Source organism: Megalops cyprinoides, chromosome 6, assembly GCF_013368585.1.
Source record: "Megalops cyprinoides isolate fMegCyp1 chromosome 6, fMegCyp1.pri, whole genome shotgun sequence".
NCBI lineage: Eukaryota > Metazoa > Chordata > Actinopteri > Elopiformes > Megalopidae > Megalops > Megalops cyprinoides.
In genome coordinates, this window is record NC_050588.1 from 34,940,001 (window position 1) to 34,960,655 (window position 20,655).

General features: G+C 44.0%; 2 protein-coding genes and 1 long non-coding RNA gene across 3 annotated transcripts in view; all 3 read right to left on the minus strand.

Annotated features, from left to right (window-relative positions):
- znfx1 (zinc finger, NFX1-type containing 1) overlaps nt 1–4,516 on the minus strand; it is a gene marked incomplete at its 5' end in the record, with an annotated part of 13,341 nt that extends 8,825 nt beyond the window's left edge. Inside the window, 4 exons of the mRNA XM_036530247.1 lie at nt 1,204–1,335; nt 1,997–2,235; nt 2,456–2,742; nt 3,554–4,516. Of these exons, the coding sequence (XP_036386140.1) occupies nt 1,204–1,335; nt 1,997–2,235; nt 2,456–2,742; nt 3,554–4,516 (1,621 nt within the window). The remainder of the gene's footprint in view (nt 1–1,203; nt 1,336–1,996; nt 2,236–2,455; nt 2,743–3,553) is intronic.
- A 54-nt stretch (nt 4,517–4,570) lies between these two features.
- On the minus strand, nt 4,571–7,971 carry LOC118778650. Its single transcript, XR_005005009.1, has 3 exons — nt 7,226–7,971; nt 4,821–4,967; nt 4,571–4,716 (listed from the first exon to the last, which is right to left on the minus strand). It is a non-coding gene; the product is annotated as an uncharacterized LOC118778650 (long non-coding RNA).
- A 1,150-nt stretch (nt 7,972–9,121) lies between these two features.
- On the minus strand, nt 9,122–19,807 carry ddx27 (DEAD (Asp-Glu-Ala-Asp) box polypeptide 27). Its single transcript, XM_036531534.1, has 21 exons — nt 19,475–19,807; nt 18,781–18,927; nt 18,194–18,253; nt 17,727–17,979; nt 17,509–17,561; nt 16,998–17,084; nt 16,809–16,914; nt 15,815–15,988; nt 14,933–15,083; nt 14,617–14,716; nt 14,013–14,154; nt 13,660–13,813; nt 13,400–13,481; nt 12,740–12,917; nt 11,914–12,020; nt 11,575–11,671; nt 11,002–11,093; nt 10,576–10,696; nt 10,216–10,312; nt 9,794–9,868; nt 9,122–9,436 (listed from the first exon to the last, which is right to left on the minus strand). The coding sequence occupies exons 1-21, from the start codon at nt 19,559–19,561 to the stop codon at nt 9,421–9,423; spliced, it is 2,379 nt and encodes a 792-aa protein (XP_036387427.1). The 5' UTR covers nt 19,562–19,807; the 3' UTR covers nt 9,122–9,420.
- Nucleotides 19,808–20,655: the final 848 nt, after the last annotated feature.

Here is a 20,655-nt window from a genome sequence, read left to right on the forward strand (position 1 = left end):
TTGGCGCCACGATAAAATACAGCGCAACGCACCCCCATAGCGCCAGGCCTGGCTCTGTGTAAACCTTGCTTTCCTCCTGTTATTAATTATACTAGCCTGCAAACTTGCTAGTAGATAAAACCTACCCTATCTTCCATCTCAAGTGTGTGCTTAGAAGCAGGATACAGTCTGCATGCCATTGATCGATGAAACAGCTACCCATCTGCCAAAGGTTAACAAGGGGGCTTTTATGATCCTCGGGGGACAGTGTAATATGACTGCCTACTGCAGTAATTGCGGTAAGTCTAGTGACTGATGGCAGTGTGCTTGGCTTCCCTTGACTACTCAGGTTGCACAAGTTAACTTGTAGTAGGGCTTGAATAGTGGTATGCTGACATGCACAGGTTTGGGAGTGTTGTTAGCCTGGTCTGACACTGCTGCTCATTAAAATCAATGGATACACTTCTCTTCTTTTTTGCTGGAAGTCACTCTGGATAAGGGCATCTGCTAAATGAATGTAATGTAATGTAATTGGTGAACTACTGAAGCTGGTTAAGTTAAGTTACTAAAGTCACTCACTGGCAAGTTAATGAAGCTGGATTTTGCTCCTTGCCACCACTCTTTGCCTCTTAAAAGGCTCCGTATCTTTTAATTTGTCATGCGATGTTTGCCTGAAACACAGACAACACCGGATCCACCCTCATCAGCATCTACTCTTCTCTGATTCCCCAGAAATAAACATTACACGGAGCTAAGGTCCAACCCAGGCTTCATTATGGTTTACCGCGGTCTGCATTTCACACCACTTTATTCACCACAGGCGGCTGCTTTTATAGGTTCAGCACTATCATAGGGGGTCTCATTTTAAGCAGGTTGGCAGACATTTCTTTGACATTGAAAAGCCCAAACAACTATTTTCATGGAGCAATATTTTTCTCTTTTTTTTGAGCCATATCTTAAGTATAAGTACCATAAGAGTTATAAAACCAATTGCCTGCTTAGCAATGAATTGATCATTGACAACTTTCATGCCTTCTATGGCTGGCACTGAACTTGGCTGTTTAAACCGAACACCTGGAAATTAAGGGAAGGTGAACTTGCATGTGAACTGAAAAATGACTGGAACCGGGCCAAGGTAGGGCTAATGTGGTACTGTAAACGTGGAAACGACCCCGACCTTGCCCAAAGCCCGTTCCCAAAGTCCCGGGTGTGAAGCCGCCCTACCTTCCAGGAACTGGTCCAGGGCATGGTTGGTGTAACAGACGACCAGCACAGGGGAATTGACAGCACCATGCTGCCACACATGTGTGTTAGTCAGAAGAGCCTGAGCAATCTTCAAACCCACGTAGGTCTTTCCTGCCAGGAGAAAGAAGACATATTCTCACACTACATACACCAAAACACAAAGAGATATCACAAAGAAAAAGAAATAAATATTATTAAGATCACATGACACATGTGATTGTCATTGATGATTTTGCTAGCTAGTAAAAGCCCAGCCCAGGCAGCTGAATACTTAAACACACGTTTATGGTCTAAGTTAGAATATAATCAAACAGCAAAAAGGTGTAAAATATAATCATGGATTAGGAAGGATGAGGAGGATGAGATTTAAGTAGAGCGTATTAGCATGCTACTTCTATCACTAGCAAAACACCGTATGCTTCTAAAAAGTCTTTTGAGTCAATTAACAGACAGTGAAGGAAAGGGAAGGAAAGCAAAGGCATGTGATACCACACTGCAGAGCTGCAGTCAATTCCACTTCAATTCAGTCAATTGAGGAGGAAATTCCCCCAGGAAATAAAATGAAAATCAATTAACGAATTGAAAATCAGCCCATTGATTTCCAATGAAAATTATTCAATTAATGAATTGAATTTCAATTCATTTCCTCAACGGACTGAAGTGGAACTGGCCCTGGCTCTGTGGGGAGTGTATTAGCATATGAATTGTATTATAAATGCGCTGGTGTTTGGCACATACACGACATGAAATCCGGGATGCGGCAGAGGGATACCTGTGCCGGGGGGTCCCTGTATGATGGCCAGCTCCTTGGTGAGCGCTAATTTGAGCGCCCTCATCTGGGACTCGTCTAAACCAAGCTGCTCCATGCTGGGCCAGGCATGGGGGTCCTGAACATTAAAGGGCTGCAGGTCAGCTCCAAACCCAGGAGCTGCTATTGCGGCCAGGTTGTATTTCTCCCCCATATGAAGGTAGGCAGGAGGATGTACATCTGTGTTGCACCTGACTATGTACCTTAGATGGAGAACATAAACATGGGAAGTTTTACAGCCAGGAGAAACGTTAGGAAAGAAAATACGTTGAAAAATACCAAGCATTTCTGTCATTTACTTGGAGTGACAGACTGTCTCGTGAATTGATTTGATTGCGGCAATATCAAAATGTAACAACTCTTGCATTATCCTTGAAGCTTATGAATCTGCCAACACACTGGACCTTCCTGCAAAAGGCATACCTCTGGAAGGGCAGGTCGTCTACTTCCTGCTCCTGCAGCCCTTCAAGGACATGGCGGTAGGCCTCAAAATAGGCTGTGGTCTCCACCATGAGGAAAGAATGGGATACCTGCACCCCAGCCAGAGCCTGACGACTGTCCCGACAAAAACTGAGCTGGACCAGACCCTTCTGCAAATCTGCAGGGTCCCGGTCTGACACGGTGGCAAACAGAAACGTCTCAAAGTTGTCGCGGGACATACAGACCAGGGAGCCGTAGAGAAGCCGCTTGGAGTTCTGCCAGCGCACAAACTGCACACAAATACAACAAACAAATCAAGGCATTAGACATCTAGAAATGGAGCTCCCCCTGGAGGCAGAAATGGATACGACGTCCCTTACATTTAAAATAGAAGCTGTGCATTACATCTCAAATCTAAATCACTGCACATAAAGAAAGAATGTCAAGTTTCCAGGTCACTCAAGAGTTTAGCTCTCTACAGCACTCTGCTGCATGAGGACTCTGCTTCTTTTGGGAGTTATGGCCGATTTAACGGTTTCAAGGGACTCCGGTAGTCTGTAGAGTAATGGAGTCTGAATTGAAACAGTTTGCCCATGCCGGCTATAAATTCATTATTTCAGCATTTTTGCTCTCCGGAATCAAATCTACGTCTCCTGAGAGCGCGCTCTGTCCCCTGCTCAATTCTGCACAGAGACACGTGCTGCACAGCTCTGAGTCTGCAGAGAACAGCTGCGTAAGGCAGGCAGAGGCACACTTAACGTGGCCGTGTGAAAGTGCTGAAATAGGGAAATATCTCCATGGGTGAAATGTGCGTGCATCAGTTCGGGATAAATTGCTTTAGCTTACATGACAGGTTAATTAGGCATAATAGACCAACCCAAAAAAAAAACATTTAAATTCCTTTTCTTTCACATGAAGCAAAATATTAAATCTGTTGACTTTGGGAACAAAAAGCACAGCTTTTTTTTAAACATTTTTAAAATAATTTTTCATTATTACTCAGAGAAAATAAAAAAGCCTGTCATTTATGAAGCTGGGTCTTGTTTGAATGGGGACCTTACTGGCTCTATCCCCTAGTCGTGAGCATTACACTTCACTGACCTTTAGAGGGCGTGGGTCAAACTGGACTTTGTAGGCAGTCCCTGTCGGGGTGCACAGAGGGACCACCAGACGAGCGTCGAAATAAACCCTTATGTCATCGAAGCGCTTCCTCTTCACGGGCACCTGCCCCAGGCTCTGCTCCTGGTAGCTCTGCAGCAGCTCCCTGATGCCCTCTCTCAGCGGGCGCACGAAGTCCTCCCGCAGGAGCCGGAAGTGCGTGTCCAGGTATACCAGGCTGCTGGGGTAGCTGCAGGAGGTGATGTTTGGCCGCAGGAAGGGCTTCTGGCCCTGGTGAATCTCCTCGGGCGTTGGGTAGATGGTCATGGTCCGGAAGTCCCCTTCTCCCGGCGGGGCGTCCTCTTCGGGGTTGAGGAAGGTGTAGTTGTCTGACCTCAGGGTCCCGTCCCTTGCTTTTTCCTGAAGGTGAGCCACGAGGCCCTGAATCTTCTCCAGGTTCTGCTCAGTGTGATCGGGGATGTCCACTCCGGCGGCTCGCAGCCCATTGATGGCTGGCTTTAAGAGGGCCACCAGCATGGAGGTCACCTGGACAGAGCTGGCCGGGAAGATGCTGACCACATCTGAGAGGAGGCTTATGATGTTGTCCAAGTGCTGTGGATACTGTGCCCTGCGACCAGGGACGTAGTCTGACATCATTCCCACAATGTAGTGAGGGAGCACCATCCGAAGGAATCCCGAATCCTTCACCACTCCGACCAGGTGCTGCACGATCATGCGGTCGGTTTTGGAGCCGATGGCCTTTCTCAGAGTCTGACAGAGCAGCTGTATGAGGTTGTGGCCCATCTCCTTCTCCTCCAGCAGAGCTTGCAGCCCTGCGCTGGACGACAAGGTGATGGCCACTTCTGATGGCTCTTTCCCCGAGAGCTCCTCCAGGGCCTTAAACCCCAGCCTCCGAACCTCAGGGGCGGCATCCCCAGCTTGGCCTCTACCTCTGCCACCACCTCTTCCTCTGCCCCGACCTCCCTCCCCCCTTCCTCTCTCTCTCACAGGATCTTCCTCTCTCTCTCCCCTCTCTCTCTGTCCATCCTCCCTCCTGCCATCTGGCAGGGCGCCCCTGTTCCCGCCTCTCCTCTCCCCTCTGGCTCTCCCTCTTCCTCCTCTGCCAGGGTTGGGCCTCCAGTTGTCCTCCCTCTCAGCAGCTCCACCTTGAAAGACAAAAAAATAGAGGGAGAAGATAGGAATTAAGAGACCTGAAGTGCTCCAGCACTGTTACAATATTCCTCTGCCAAAATCCCAAATTTATCTGTACCTCTCCTGTGTTCAGCATTGCCTCTTCCTCTCCCCCTGTGTCCCCCTCTCCTGTTAGGGTTGTCCATTCTTCAAACAATCCCTTTCAAAAGGAAGATCTGTAGGAGGGGTAACTTGGCCCTGACCTATGAGAGCTGTATGAGGTAATCTGAATAAAGACAGACATAAAATATGCAGTTCAAGAATGGGGAGTGATAAGGCTTCTGGAATGTGACAATCAAGCAAAATCAACACACTTTTTAACATGAGTCTCTCTGCATTTTACAAAAGGTTGTTACATATTTAGCCTCTCTCAAGGTTACTGCTCAGGTCAAATTTAGAAATGGAAAAATCAACCGGTTTGAAATAAGGTTGATTAAAGTAGCATGTCACAACAATTTTCTGGACTGCCCTTAAAACACTTTCGCTTTAGCAATGATGTTTGTGACATTTACACAAATGCTCTTATTAATGTGAAAAACAACAATTTGTCAGCCATATTGTGTGTGGCTGAGGGTAACACAGCAAAAGGTATTTCAGGCACATCTATGAACTACAACCAACATGTGTGCCAATGTGAGCGTAAGTCGTCAGTTCTATCAACAGCTGATGAAGTGGAAAAAATAAATAAATAAATAAAAGAAAACATAATGTCACCTAAATCCCAATGCCCTACCAGACTGGAAATATCAGATGTCAGGCACTCCTTATTAGGTGGGAAAACACACACCTCTTAAGTACAGAATAGGAGCTGATACTTGTCAAATGTAAATATGCTCTGTATGAATATCAAATTTAAATAAAACAGGGGAATGGAAGCAAGTAGGATCACTATATGTTCAGCCACTTTGAGGCAATGAACAATTTACATGGTTATCTAATGTGTAATGAAGCTGTAAGAATGTATAGTAGACATGCATGGATATTAATACAAGGGAGATGATACAATTTTACATTAAAACTAATTATACACAGTGCCACTTGAACAAGAATGAAGGCATTATCAAATGCTACTTAAGCAATTAGATCTACTGCTCTCAGAGGGAAGTTTTCAAAGGTGGAAAATAAGAATGATAAGAAAATTCATAGGTTTCAGCTATTCTCACTGGACGGTCACTACTTTACATCTTTGTCGAGTTTGCATATGTGGATGTAATCATGGCATACCTAAGACTATGGCTTTTTTTCTTTTAATTTTTTTTCTATCACACTTACCATATCACACTCACATTACTGCAATACTCCAAAAAATTTGCAGTATTTTTAAAGATCCAATATGTAATGTTCCAGTCCATTATGTGCAATACTCCAAAGAAATAAGTGCAACATTTTGATGTCATGTGCAGTATTTTTACAGTTACAATACGTGCAATTTTCAATTTTGACATACCTGTAGCCACCCTGAATATCTCAATTCAATGTATGCAGTATTTTGCATTCTGCTTAACATAATCTCCTAAACCCCCTTAACGTGTATTCATTAATGATACTAAATTAACACTAAATTACATAAAATGATAGTGGTCATGTGCATGGCTTATATTACTACACGTATGACAAATTGTGACTGGTGTACTTTTAGACAAACTTTATTTATTTTTCAGTTTTAACAAAACACGTCTGTACTCAACACACGTACAATAATATGGAACATTACTGCACTCTTACAGCCTGTTAAAGTGAACCAAAACATCTCCACCCACTACCCTGTGGCAAAATAAACAAATTCCCATCCCACATGTAGGGCTATTTCCCCTGTATTTTCAAAATATTATCACAACGTTGCCTTGGCACCGACCAAACCCCAGTCTTCGCGTGTGGGTCCTGTAAATGGGAATCATTAACTTGAGACAGAATCTACTTTTAATCACCTATTGGAAACAACTATCTTAACTAAACAGCTGTATATGGCGCCGGGTATGACACATACGGAATCGAGGTTCATTTCACTTTCTTTTTCCCAAGAAGTCAGTTGTTACTAGAAATCCACTGCAACAGCAAAACACCCCATATTCACTAAGTAGCCCAAGAGCCAAGGCCTTTTACCAGATTCTGTTAACTTGATAGTTAAAAAATGACTCATGTTGATGGTTATTTCAATCGTCTTGGTCGGAGGCACTTTAAGATTGTCACCTACGGAAACCAATGAAATCGTTGGCTGGTCTCACCAGCTGACTGCTTATCGCTGGCCGCCCTACCATGCCAGTACAAATATGAGCTTGTAACAGGCATCTAACATGGAAAATGTACATAAATAAAAGCTGAAACTGGGACATGCGCCGCACTAGCTTTCAAAACCCCCCATTCCATCCGATATGTAGCCACAGTTTGCTGGCATGACAGCACATTGCTCAAGACAGCTGCACGTAGCCCAAGCTGAATGCGGAAGCAAACGCCATATAGGCTAAGAAACAAACAGCAACCTACCTTTAGCAAAATCTCTCGGAGAACTGTAACTCCCAAGTCTTTTTGGAATCTAGCTAGCAAGTCAGCTGGCAAACCATTTTATCATGTGGGACGTGTGGTTCAATAGTTACAAAAGTAACTTTGCCCTGAACCGCTGTATTGACAAAAATGTATTATTTACTGGTAGCTAATGGCAACATTTGCAAAACACAAGTTAACTAAACTATACAATTTAGCGACCTTCCCCTGAAGCGAACCGATTCGTGATGAATAATAAAGACTGCTTATTATTTCCTCTCTCGGTGGGAGCGTTTCTTGTGTGGAGTTCATATCGCTGGTTTGGTTTCTTTTCTATTTTGGCGACAGAGTTTGTCCTGCCCTCCGTGACAGTATCACTTTCGCTTTCCTTTCTGTCGAAACGCGTCTGGCGATGCGAAGTTCGTGCTGAAACGAGCTAGCAAGCCATCTACGTCCACAGAGACAGAATAAAGGGCAAGGCACTTGGATGGGTATGGATTAGCTCCAAAAGATCCCACTCAAGTGGAAACTTCACTTTAAGAGAGTTAAAGGGCCGAGGCATTTTGCAGTATGCATGTTTTCGTTTTATAATATCCCATTCACCAGAGACTTGTAGATTCAGGTAAAGGATGCACCTGTCTGCGCTAGGGGTCGAAGTAAACTAGTCGAAAGTAACTGTCTAGATGAAGAGTTGCACGAAACCAAGTTGGTCTCCAGCTTCGTTAACTAGTACTGTAAAGCATCGCAAGTTAAAGACAATGCCTGAAAAGCTTGAACTAGCTAGAATTCTACCAAAAATCCAATTAATTAAAAACGACGTAATTTACTGTAATTCGGGGAAAGAAAACAAATTTCCTCCACAGATGCACATTGTCCAGTAGGTGTATTCTTGCCTGTTTCCTTCAGTACGTTTAAACGAGAATAAAAAAGCCTGCAAACATAATTGAACAAATTTTTAAAATTTATAAATTTCTTGCCGTCTGTCAGGGCAATCAAATTATTTTTTTCTACAAACGAATAAATATTATCGGTATTATTCCGTGGCCTGCACGATTGCATTAATTTTCACTGGAAAAAAATGAACTTTACATTGAAAAAGCAAATATTTCTCACAGAAATCACAAAAACCATTTTGATTCTAAGTGAACTCAAATTAAATGCATCCTTGTAACAGCCCGAAAACACTTCTTCCAAGTAAAGCACGTTTTACAAGTCTGGGTGGATAAAAAATTCTAAACCACCTTTACCCTCCTCTGCTAAGGCAAACAAGCAACTAATGTGTTATAAGCCACCAAGTAATCCCTCCACTTCCTGTAGCATTAGCCAGGCCTGTAATCCTCCTCCTACCCGTGGATCTCTTTCCCTTGCCATGTCAGAGTTTCTTCTGGCTAGCCATGGCTGGACCCAGGACACTAGTTATTGTCCTTTGGCCACGACTAGTCCCTTTTTCTCTATAATGTCCACAAGGGGGTATCACAGTGCAGCTGGACAGCTGTTCTGAAGAGGCTCCACACTTACTTATTAACTTACATTTAATTTTATACATTTCAGTTAATAAATTTTAAGTTCCAAAAAGACTGAGAGGTCTGTCCTTGAGGACAGTGCTCAACCCACAATTCCTTCAGTAAATATCCAGCTGTATACATGGATGAAATTGTAACCTGTACGTACGTTGCTCTGGATAAGAGCATCTGCTCAATGACATTAATGTAATGTGACTTTGACATGTTTAAACAATTAATCTGCAACAAATGTTTAATGTCATCTCCACTGGTCAAAGACTTGAGCACCCACCCTCCTCATAAAAATGACAAAGACAACAAATGAGCACAATTCTGAATTAACCCTAATTTAAAATATGAGAGCAACATCATTTGAAGTCTAAAAGTATCTCTGCTTTATTTTGCTAGACTAGTTATGATACAAGCTGCATTTCCAAAAGACAACAGCTTCACAACCAAACATACATGAAAATTCTGGACAATCCAAAGATAGGGAGGTGTTACAATGTGTCAGTAGAAGGCATCCAAAGGTGGGAGGGAATTCATTGTTTTGCACAACTCATTTTACATTTTAATTATAAAAATGTTCAAAAAACATACAGAAGACTTTTTCAGACTGAAACGCCTGCAAGGGCCTGCTTTTTGAGGTTGTCATTATTCCTTGTCCTTGTGGTCTTGGCACTTTCACAGAGTTCCTTACTTCCGCCTGAACCTGGAACATGAGCAACAGAGCAAAGTTTCACTTTCATTTATAACGAAAAAACTCATTCTCTCAATTCATCCTCATGAAATCTTAAAGTGTACCTAGCTAATGAAACAGCTAGAATTGTCTTAGGAAGTACAAAAGGTACTTGCGCATAGCTCCAGAGGGGGAGTTGCGTTAGGGGGAGTATTGTTGGGCATGAAAATATGGGCACATTTTGTGCTCATGTGGCTAGGCTATTGTAAATTAAAATGACAAACACATCATGGACTGACAGAAGTTCACCAAGGTGAGGTTCTACGGTTTGGAGTTTTGGCTTCGGACTCCTCCCCAAGATAAAGAACGATAAAGAACTCTCAAAATTACTTGGCTTTTGACTTGAAATGGCCTCCCTTCTTGTGGGTGGGAAGTCCTAGGCGCTTCTTGTCCTCAAACGAAGGCCTAGAAAGAGAGCAAGAAGAGAAAGATTTGTTTGAGCTCTGCTGTGCTCCTATCGGTGCATGGTACTAATCTTAAAAATTATCTTGGTTTTACTTCCTGTGAAGGATTTAAAGAAGATACACTTGTTAGCGCAGATGTACCCAGCGTTCATTAAAAGCTAGGATGCAGAAAGGCCTGACCTCTGAAAGCATCCCAAAGCCCGCAGCACTGACTCCTGGTTTATCCCTCACTCATGCTGTAAGTGTGTCCATGACTCATCTCTTTGAAAGATGCCATTTGACCGTTTGGACTCTCATTAGGCTCACTGCAGCTTGAGGAATGGCAGTGTTTGGGAAAGGATTGCCTACCCAGCTCTGTACTGTTTCAGTGCCCTCTTGCTAGTATTGGTAAGTTCCTTGTCAAACACCGACTTCTTGGCTGGTCGACCACCCTTCTGTTTCTTTGCTGTAAGAGAAAGCACAAATATCATCAGCGGCCTTCCTCAATTCAAAAAGAGCAACACAGTATACACGACCACCTCCAAGGTTTATGACACGACTGGGGCATAATTTCTACCATCATCCCAACAGTTTCAGTGTTTTACAGACGTTAAAAATGAACTGATGAAAATCACAGTCCTACTCAATAAGGCCACAAAGCCTGCTGAGTGACTGCATTAGAGAGAATGCTGTTTGAATCCTGAAGTGCGGAGGTCGGACGACGCACACCTTTCTGCACGGGCTCGTCCTCAGGCATGGCCCTGGCTCGTTTGGGTTTGCGGTCCCGCTTGGCCACGCGCTCAGCGTACATCTGAGATTTAAGGATCTCGAACTGCGCCCGCTCATCAGCCTGAGACAAACGGAAGCATGTGACCAATGTTCTGTCCCATTTACCGGGTTAAAACAGTACTCAGACGGACTGTGTGCCTCACAGACTGTCCCATTTAACAAACGATTCCCCTTTATCAGAATCCCAGTGAAGCACAAGTGACTGCATTAATGCCATTAAAATGATTCTTCACAGTTCATGTTCTGTTACCGCCGAGCATTCAAAAATTGATGCGTGTAAGAAGTGTTGATAGTCTACAGTAGCAATTATCCAGAGACAGAAGCAAGCAGAGCAGGGAGCAAAGCTGAGAGAAAATGAATTCTTACTGATAGCTCTTTCTTTTTCCCGTCCTTTAGAAACTTCGCCCTTTTCTTCTTTCCCCTCAGAGCCAAGTCAAAGTCCTGAAGAGCTTTCGCCACTGGAAGAGGGAGAGATTACAGACATTTGGCCAATTATAAGCACTGGAAGTGCAAAAATAGTGGATACATGTGAACTGAATACATTACAATTTTGTATTGAGATTATATTGCATGGACATGAATATTGGAGGTCACAATTTCAATCCTATTCATTTGCATACAAGAGAAGTATAATTATTGCAATATTTTACTGGTTTGCCAGGCAAACAAACACCCACATAACTCATTAGTAAATCTGTAAAATCATAGTATCTGAGGATGTCATTTATAGTTGGATTCAACATACCTAGCCTGATTCTTTGTTTGCCAATTACACAGGATAACTACATATAATGTATTCAGTCACATTAGCATTTTATACATATTTGGATGAAGAGCAGTGCGTATCATTCAAATGACTTGTAAGGCCCTACAATATGCAGCAAAGCTGACGAGTGAGACTTTGTTTATCGATTCCCTGTTTTTCCCCCCCATACTCACTGCGGTCCTTTTTGCGTTCCTCAGCCGTCTGGAACCAGGTTCTCTGCAGCTGGTTCTCCTCACTGCCCTGCTGGAGACGTTTCTCTGCAACGGAGATCTAATGCACAAACACACACGCGCACACGCACACACGCACACACACAGAATCAGTGCCATTCAGAAGATGAAGGTTTACGGTCACCGCAAATGTAATTATGAAAAGCGATGAGACGTGGAGTTTTGGGTTCACTGACAGGTCATAACTGGATCTCATCAGTACTGTCCTCCTCACCTCACACCACGTCCACAATGCAAGAGCACGCCTAGGCCTAGTTGCGAACCCTGGATCCATGAACCCACCTGGGCCTCTGAATGTGCCATTTCCCTCTCCTCCCTCTCCAGACGCATGACAGCATACACATCCTTCTCCAGCTTCTCTATCCGGTCCCTGAACTTCAGGATCACCTCTGAGGTGGAGACGAGCAAAGGAGATTGTTTAGTGGCAGGAAGAATAAATTATTTATATTATTATACAATTATTATTTATATAATAATTATAAATAATAATTATATAAATAATTATGGAACGATAAGGAGGGAACAGGAAAAAAGATACTGATAGGGATTATTTATTTCTGTTCTTTTTGAGTAAATTACTTATGAAAAGTGCAAAAATATTAGTTTGTATATGCAAGAAGATTTCATCTACAATCTGTTTTTATGTACGTGATTCAAGAGCAGTTAAAGTTAAGAGATCAATATATAGATGCAAAGAAGTAGAAATCAAGCAATACCAAACACAGCTCTAACACAGCTTTCTTTTCTGTGCTGGGACATTACTGCCAAAATTACTGCAAATATTATGGTTTGATGTCTACTGGAACTAATCTCTCTAAATGATATACTTTTTAATATACTATTTATTAATAATATAATATATATCTCTAATGCATCCAACAGTGCACCATAATACTTGAAACCAGCAGAAAAGGAACAAAAAGCTTGCATGGCAGTGACAGTTTTGCAGTCTACATTACTGTCAGAGTCCATTATAAGCCTTTTAAAACATGGACAATGGGAGGTGCATTTAGACTGAAACGAGACTGCGGTTTACACCATTTCAACAGATGCTTCCTCATACTGTGAGGAAGGCTTACAGCACTTCCTGTCTGATGTCGGGCCCTACCCTGTGGCAGAACCCGGGCTTTGACGGGGGTCTTGGCCTTTTTGACTATCTCCTTCAGCATCTTCCTCTCCGTCTCCCCAACCAGCGACACAGAACGGCCCACTCTGCCGGCACGCGCCGTGCGGCCGACCCTGTGCACATAGTGCTTCACCGTGTTGGGCATGGTGAAGTTTATCACCTGGTGCAAACAGTGAGAGAAATATTAACACACACAAAACCCAGCTTGATGGCAACACTTCTCCCATACATGTTCATTACAGGCACTGACATCTCCTTAGTCCACCTTTTAAATGCTATTTGCAATGTTGCAAAGTGGGAGCAAGTCATAAGGATGATCTGATTTAGTGACTGTGTTGTATGGTAGTATACGTGGCTTCCATTGTCTAGTCAGGTTGCAGAGGCTAACTTGTGGTAGGGCATGAATAGTGTTATGCTCACACTCGCTGGTCTCGGAGTACTATTAGTCTGACACTGTTGCTCATTGTACTTGAATCGATACACTTCTGTTCTTTTGTGCTGGAAGTCAGTCTGGATAAGAACGTCCCCTAAATGAATATACTGTAATGATTTTTTGTAGTGAATGTACGTTACAAGGACGGGACCTGGGAGGAATTTTTTCGACAATAAAGGCTCTCACACGGGCATGTTTTGAATATTTACCGTCTTGACCCCCTCAATGTCCAGACCTCTAGCTGCTACATCTGTGGCCACCAGGATGTCGATCTGTTCATCTTTGAAACGCCTGAGAGACAGAGAGATGGGATTAATGCTCTATACAGAGTATGAAACCACTCACTGCCCACCTGATCTGGTCTTAGTGAGGTGAGCCTGGGTGACCAGTTCAGAAGAAATTAAGGCTGTGTTCATGATCCGGTCAAAACATAAATAACTTGTGGTAGCGGGAGGCAAAGTGAGGTTACCTGAGGCTCTCCAATCTCTGGGTCTGAGACAGGTTCCCATGCAGCTCTCCCACCTTCAAACCCATCAGCCCCAGTAGGATGTGCATACGGTGGGCCTGCTTCTTTGTCTGGGTGAAGAGCATCACGTGGTCCTGGAAGGTCCTGGTCAGCAGGGCTGAGAGACACACACAAACACACACACACACACACACACACACACACACACACACACGCAGTCAGTCGAGAGAAATTGACACATTGGAACAACTGCATTCAGCGGTAAACACAAACAGTAAACAGCGTTTACTGTATCTCACAAATCACACGTTTATACAGGGTCCATATTAACTGAGACTTCCACTACACCCACTTACCAGCCACAATGGCCTCACGGTCCCCTTCCCTGGCAGGTCTTATTCTCACAAACTCCTGCCTGAGATAGGGAGCCACGTCTGTGTTGCTGTTCACAAAGATTCTCACAGGCTGCTTCAGTGAGACGGAAGCCAGATCTTTCACCTGAGAAAGAGGGGGGGAGTCAAACACAAGCCTTTAACACGGCAAAACCTGGAAAGAGGCATGGATCCGTATCACTGTTTTGTATTACGTATTTGCTTAACATGGTTTTATTCTTGAAATGTGAAAAGCAGACATCGCTGAAGCACATTAACATTGCATAACAGGTATCACACACCAGAATCTGGTGAGCATCCCTGTTCATATCTCTATACTTCAAATCCAAAAGTCACAAATGACCACATTGAAGCAGCAGGACACCTGGAAAAGGATGGCTGTCACAGTGAACACGGAAGCCTAGAGTGCAAGCCCAGGTGGGCTTGTTTCCCCATTTTTTATGCTCAGAACTCCAAATGTGTGTGAAAAAACCTCAAACCTTGGTCAGTTAGGGACATGGACATGAGACAGCAGCGGAACATGGATTATGGAACAGCAGTAGAATATGGATTATGGGCCAGTCCATACCTCCTCGCTCATGGTGGCAGAGAAAAGCATAGTCTGACGCTGGTAAGCACACAGCCGAATGATCTCCTTCATCTGCTCCTCAAAGTACTCGTCCAACATCCTGAAACAGACGAGGACACAGCCTCTTCACATTCACAGCCTGTCCACTGCCGCTCTCCAAAAGACAACCTCGTCACTGCAACGCATTGAAGACTCTGGATTCATCTATTATGGACTGTGACATGATGCAAGATCCAATCCCAGCCCCGCAATAACTCCAACAGCTCCCTACCTGCCTTCCGGAAATCTACATCTCCACCATACCCTCCACACCTACCGATCAGCCTCGTCTAGAATCAGGATCTCCACGTGGCTGAGCTCAAAGGAGGGCGTGTTGTGCAGGTGGTCAATCAGCCGCCCAGGTGTGGCGATCAGAACATCAGGCCCCGCCCGCAATGCCGCCTCCTGAGACTTCAGATCCAACCCACCTAATGGCGACACAAAAAAAAAGAGGAGCTGAATCACAATGCACAGCTTTCATGCATCTTTTCTCATCTGGAACAGGCACACAGCTATCAGCACTATCATCACCAAGAACGCAGTACCCCTCCTGCACATCAACCAATCACACTCATCAGATGTTCTTGTGAACAGTGAACTCTACATGTTATGGCTATCCATGTTATGGTTATCTATGTTACTTTACTGAAGCAGTTCTGGTAAAGGTCCATGGTGTTACAGCAGTGCCCTTCCCAACACTTAAACATACAACCACCTAGTCACAAGCCATAGTTCTTTAAACACTGCTACACAATGCTTCCCCAAAAACACCGCCTTTAAACCAGTTAAACTGGTTATGTACCGTGCATTAGACATAACACTGTTGAGGCACAGTAGGAATGAACATTTCATCCAGGGGAGTTTGACTGACACTACAGTGGCAGTGCAGCATAGTGGGAAGGAGCAGGGCTTGTAACGGAAAGGTTGCCAGTTTGAATTCCCGCAGGGGTACTGCTGCTGTGCCCTTGGTCAAGGTACTTAACCCAGAATTGCCTCTGTAAAATATCCAGCTGTATAAATGGATAACGCATAAAAATTGTAGCCTATATAAATTACTCTGGATAAGAGCATCTGCTAAATGACAACAATGTAACGTAACTGCAGGTCTATTGATCTGCAGTAGCCAAAATGAGAGGCTTGGTAAAGCCCGCACGCTCACCCACTGCCAGGCAGGTGGTGACACTGGTGAACTGGGCCAGCTGGCGGGCCACCGCATGGACCTGGATGCCCAGCTCACGAGTTGGCACCAGCACCAGGACCCGGGTCACCTGGGCCTGCCGGGGTTTGTAGATCAGGCGCTCCAGAACTGGCAGCATGAACGCAGCGGTCTTGCCTGGGAACAGGGAACCATGACTGTTTAGCACTAGGTCTCATATCTGCTGACACAGATGTCTGTAAATGATAAAGCCGTGTAGCAACTTTCCAACACAACCTTCAAATGTTAATAACTTCCATTTTATACATCTGCTTCCAGCTTTTTATTAAGAACTGTGAATAAATTACTACATTTCCAGAGCTTACCTCTACCTTGAAATGTATTTTAACAATTTGTGTTAATCAACATCCCAATTAAACTCCTAATTTAAAGGACTGCCTTTTTGTTGATATGCAACAGCAGTGGTTTGTTACTCCTCACTCTTCATCATAATAACTGTTCAAAGGGCATCTAGGGTGAGAGTCACCGATAGGGTAAATATTACTAATCCTAGCCAACTAGTTACAAATTAGGTGTGAAAACATTTAGTCTATAATGAGCATGTGTTTGCTCTCTCTACTTCAAATGCTTCATTCAAAATTATTTTCATTCAAGAGAGGCCAAGCTTGGTGTCTGTTGGCATCATCAAAGATAAAAATAAAGTCACAAAAATGCCAGCAGGAAAAACTGTATGCTTCTACATGTACTTGATCAGTTGCTTCAACAGCAATTCTCCACCTATATCCAGGTCACTGACAATAAACTACAGACACTAATAAACACAACATTAAACCTACCTCAGCAGGAAGCACATCACTACATGTGCCCTTTTGGAATTAGAGACGCAAAAGGCATTTTTTATTTCTGACACGAGAAAACACAGTTTCTGACAGCGACGCTGGCCGTGGGGCTGGTGTCTGGCCGTCCGCCGCCACACAGACGCGTTGACCTCACTCACCAGTGCCAGTGGCAGCGCAGGCACATATGTCTTTCCCTAGCAGCCCCACCGGGACACAGGCCTTCTGTATGGGGGTGGGCTGCTTGAAGCCCATAGCTGTGATGGCCTGAAAAAGAGACAGGTTAAGGTGTGAAAGTGTGTGAAAGGCTCAGACAGGCAAATGTCACTCAGGGCGCCCTGGTTCCTCACCTTCAGCAGGGGCCTGGACAGGTTCATGTCCTGAAAGGTGAGGCTCTCGTCGTACTGGGAGGCGTCTTCGTAAAAGGCTTCTGGTGGCTACGGGCGAGAGGCGAGGAAAGGAAGGAAAAAAATGAAGAAAAACAGTTCAGTTACTTTTCCTTTCTTCAGCGTGCGCTTTGTTAAAGGTAAAGTGGATGTAAAAGATTAGCAGCAGCCATGTGGTGAAGACCTTAACTCCCCCAGCCACTTCCATAACTGCTTAAAGCAAAATCATCTGATTCTGGAAGCTTTCAGCGCCATCTACTGACCAGAAACAGAAACACCAGACCCGAATGTCAAAATCCTTTAAATTGATGTAGAACCATGGGGATAAACACTCTTATACTTAGCATATATGCTTTTGTGAATAATCTGGCTGATGGCTTTACTCTTTACACAGATCTGAGAAAATCGAATGCAGTCATTTTTCACACAGCTCCACACATTGCTCTTAGTACACCTTCAATCTGCATCAGCTCACCTCATCCCCTGCCTTCTTTTTCTTTCCCTTGCTGTCCTTCTCTCTCAGTTTGTCTGTGGAAAGAAACATAGGCAAATGAACATCTCAGATGAGTGGGTAAACCCTGCACATGCAGACAACTGTCGATCAGGAGGTTTTGTTAAGCCAATCTGTGCGTCTGCATTTGCAAAACAACCACAGATGAATTACAAGCCCCACATAAAACACGAAAACACTACCTGCTTTGGTCAGAACCTCTTCATCAGCTGAGGAGAATTCATCCTCCTCCTCACTGCCTTCTTCTGATCCCTCACCACCATTGTCATCACCACTGGCTCCCTCCTCTTCTTCCTCCCCCTCCTCTCCTTCCTCCTCATCCTCCTCCTCATTATCATCATCATCTTCACCATCGCATTTAACTTCTGCCTGGTCTTTCCCTTTCCCTTCGGACACACGGGTTTGTGCAGCCTTTCCGTCTTTCAGTGCCTTCTCCTGCAGAGATATTGCACACAGACTTAGAGCTCCATCACTAGGTAACAGGATGTCAGTGCACCAATTCACACAAGTTAAGCAGACCACTGTTTCCCTGATGCTCCAATTACAGTATGTCAAGTCCAGGATGCACAAAAATATGACAGACATAACATTAAAATACCTGTAAGTCTGTCCCTGGGAGCCCATAGCTGAGCGGGCCCAGTAATCTTACCTCTGTTTTGCGCTTTTTCCGGACTTTCTCAATCTTCTCATCCAAGGTAGTGGGAGCTTTCTGTAATATAACAGGGATGGTTTAAATGGATGGTTCTGTCATCTATATAACTTCTGGCACTGTGTGGACAGTGACCTGTGATTGGAAGTGCTTATGCGTGACTCCTCTTCAATGGTTTCAGTGCAGTTCTGGACAACCAGCCAAAATCTGTCCTTTAGCTTTGATGAACATTCAGAAAAGAAACACAGGGGCAGCAATGTAGCATAGCGGTAAGGAGCTGGGCTTGTAACCAAAAGGTTGCTGGCTTCATTCCTCATGGGGCACTGCTGCTGTCCCCTTGGGCAAGGTATTTGACACACATTTACCTCAGTAATTGTCTGACTAAATAAATGGATAAAAACTGTAACGTATGTAAACCGCTCTGGACAAGAGCGTCTGCTAAATGACCGTAACGTAATCTAATGAACCTCCAGAAAATCTGAGATTTCACGTACAAGACAACATATAATAATGTAGTTATCAACATATACATATGCATGTTTTATTCATCCAACCAGTTTGATCTCACAATTACTGCTTCCACTCACCCTTTTCTTCAGCTGTGACATGACGTCAGCCATGGCCCAGTCCTCGCTGTACAGCCCATCGCGCTCCCCGAACTCGAAGTCCACACTGAAGTCGCCACCACGTCCCTGCAGTCCTTTACGCTTCCGTGCCAGAACGATCGGTTGTTCCTGGACGGAAAAAAAGGGTTTTTAAAGACCCACGGAGATATAGGTGGGAGATCTGCTTACTCTATGTCGGTCATTAACTGATACAAACACACAAGTATCGGGACTATGATGAGGTAGGGGATGGAGTGTGTACAGTGTACAATGAACAGTATCGGTATTGCTTAATTTAAAGACAATACTGTATTAGAAATCCCGATTTGATTTAAAGCAGAGACAGCAATTCAAACAGCTAAAACGTACGAAGCTGGCTGGCTGGCTAACTAATATGCCATCGACTAGGCAAAGCACAATCCCATTTTAATTTGGAAATGTGGAAACGGAGTCCGTAAATTTGTTGACGCTAATAAGACAACCACATATCTATTACACCGATGGTCAGTTGTATCGACAGAACTTAACGAATGTCCTTTGCCGAGGTAATAAGTTAACTGAAGGTGTGGACACACTGACATGCTAGTCTAAATAGCTAACTACCGTTAGCTGGTGAAAGCTGGAACACTGAAATGTTTTTTCAGAGAGAATTAATTTTCGCCAACAACCGGCTTACTGTTTCATCTTCAGAGTTCGAATCTGGCTCCTCAGGTACATCGTCATCTTCGTTTATGGTTCCGATTAGGTCCAAATCTGCAAGCATTGTCCCGTTGACAAAGTGTGTCCCGACCCGTTAAAAATACTGGTAGTTAGCCACTTCAGGTTGTTTTTATTTGACTAACAGGCGAAGTAGCACTGCTCGCTACTTAAGAATATTATTTTAAGTGCTGACTGATAGTTCACTACGCTATTTTCCGAAATACCACAACAGCCTCCCAATGAACCATGCTGAAACACCAAATATTGTATAGTAGGTACCTTGCTGGCTAGGGACACATTAGAGCAAGCAAACCCCGTAGTGCTTAGCTGCACACGTGTTTGAAAGCACCGGAAGTACATGTTGGTTCCCCGATTCAATGAACCCATGAGGTACGCATTTAACGTTCCGGCCTATGGTTTAATTATTTTTTTTTTAAAACCATGCGAGTTTAAAGGTGTTAGCAAGCTAGCGAAACAGCCTGCCAGACGGGGTACAACAACGCTAGGAGGCTGACACGACAGTTGTAAAGTGTATTGGACCACTGTGCCGCAGGTCAGCGACAGAAACCGTCAACTAACCGATGCTCTGGATGTGTTATAACCTATTCTCTGGAAAAGGGGTTGCTGCATAGTCGCGCAGTCCTTTAATTACACCTTTTAAGTTGCAATGTCCCAAGGTAAATTTCCTTGTTTATTTTACATAGATTTAAGTATTGTACGGAGGGAATAAAACTGGAAACAATCTAACTCTTGGCAACACACAGATGACACAGGAGTGGGTTCGTCGGACATTCCTCAGTCTGACTCATCAGACCCAAATCACTTTTCCATTAGATGGCAAGAAGCAGACCAGCCTTAACTGAAGTGGTGGCTAAGGCCACAGCTCATGTTGGTTTAGATATATTTGGTTCAAAATGGCATGGCTTTGATTTTATAGGGTCTGCACCAATTTTGCCTGAGGCTACCCAGAACCATTGCATGAGTTCTCTTTCCTGAAATAACCCTTTTTAAGGGTTGTTGGATGTCACAAGAGTACACTTTTGAGCAGCACATTTCATCTGAAACAATGTTGTGAACTCCGGTAGCTGGAAGAGTTTGTACAAATGTAACCTGAAAGCTCCAATTGCTGTTTTATACATGTGCACACACAAAGAGATT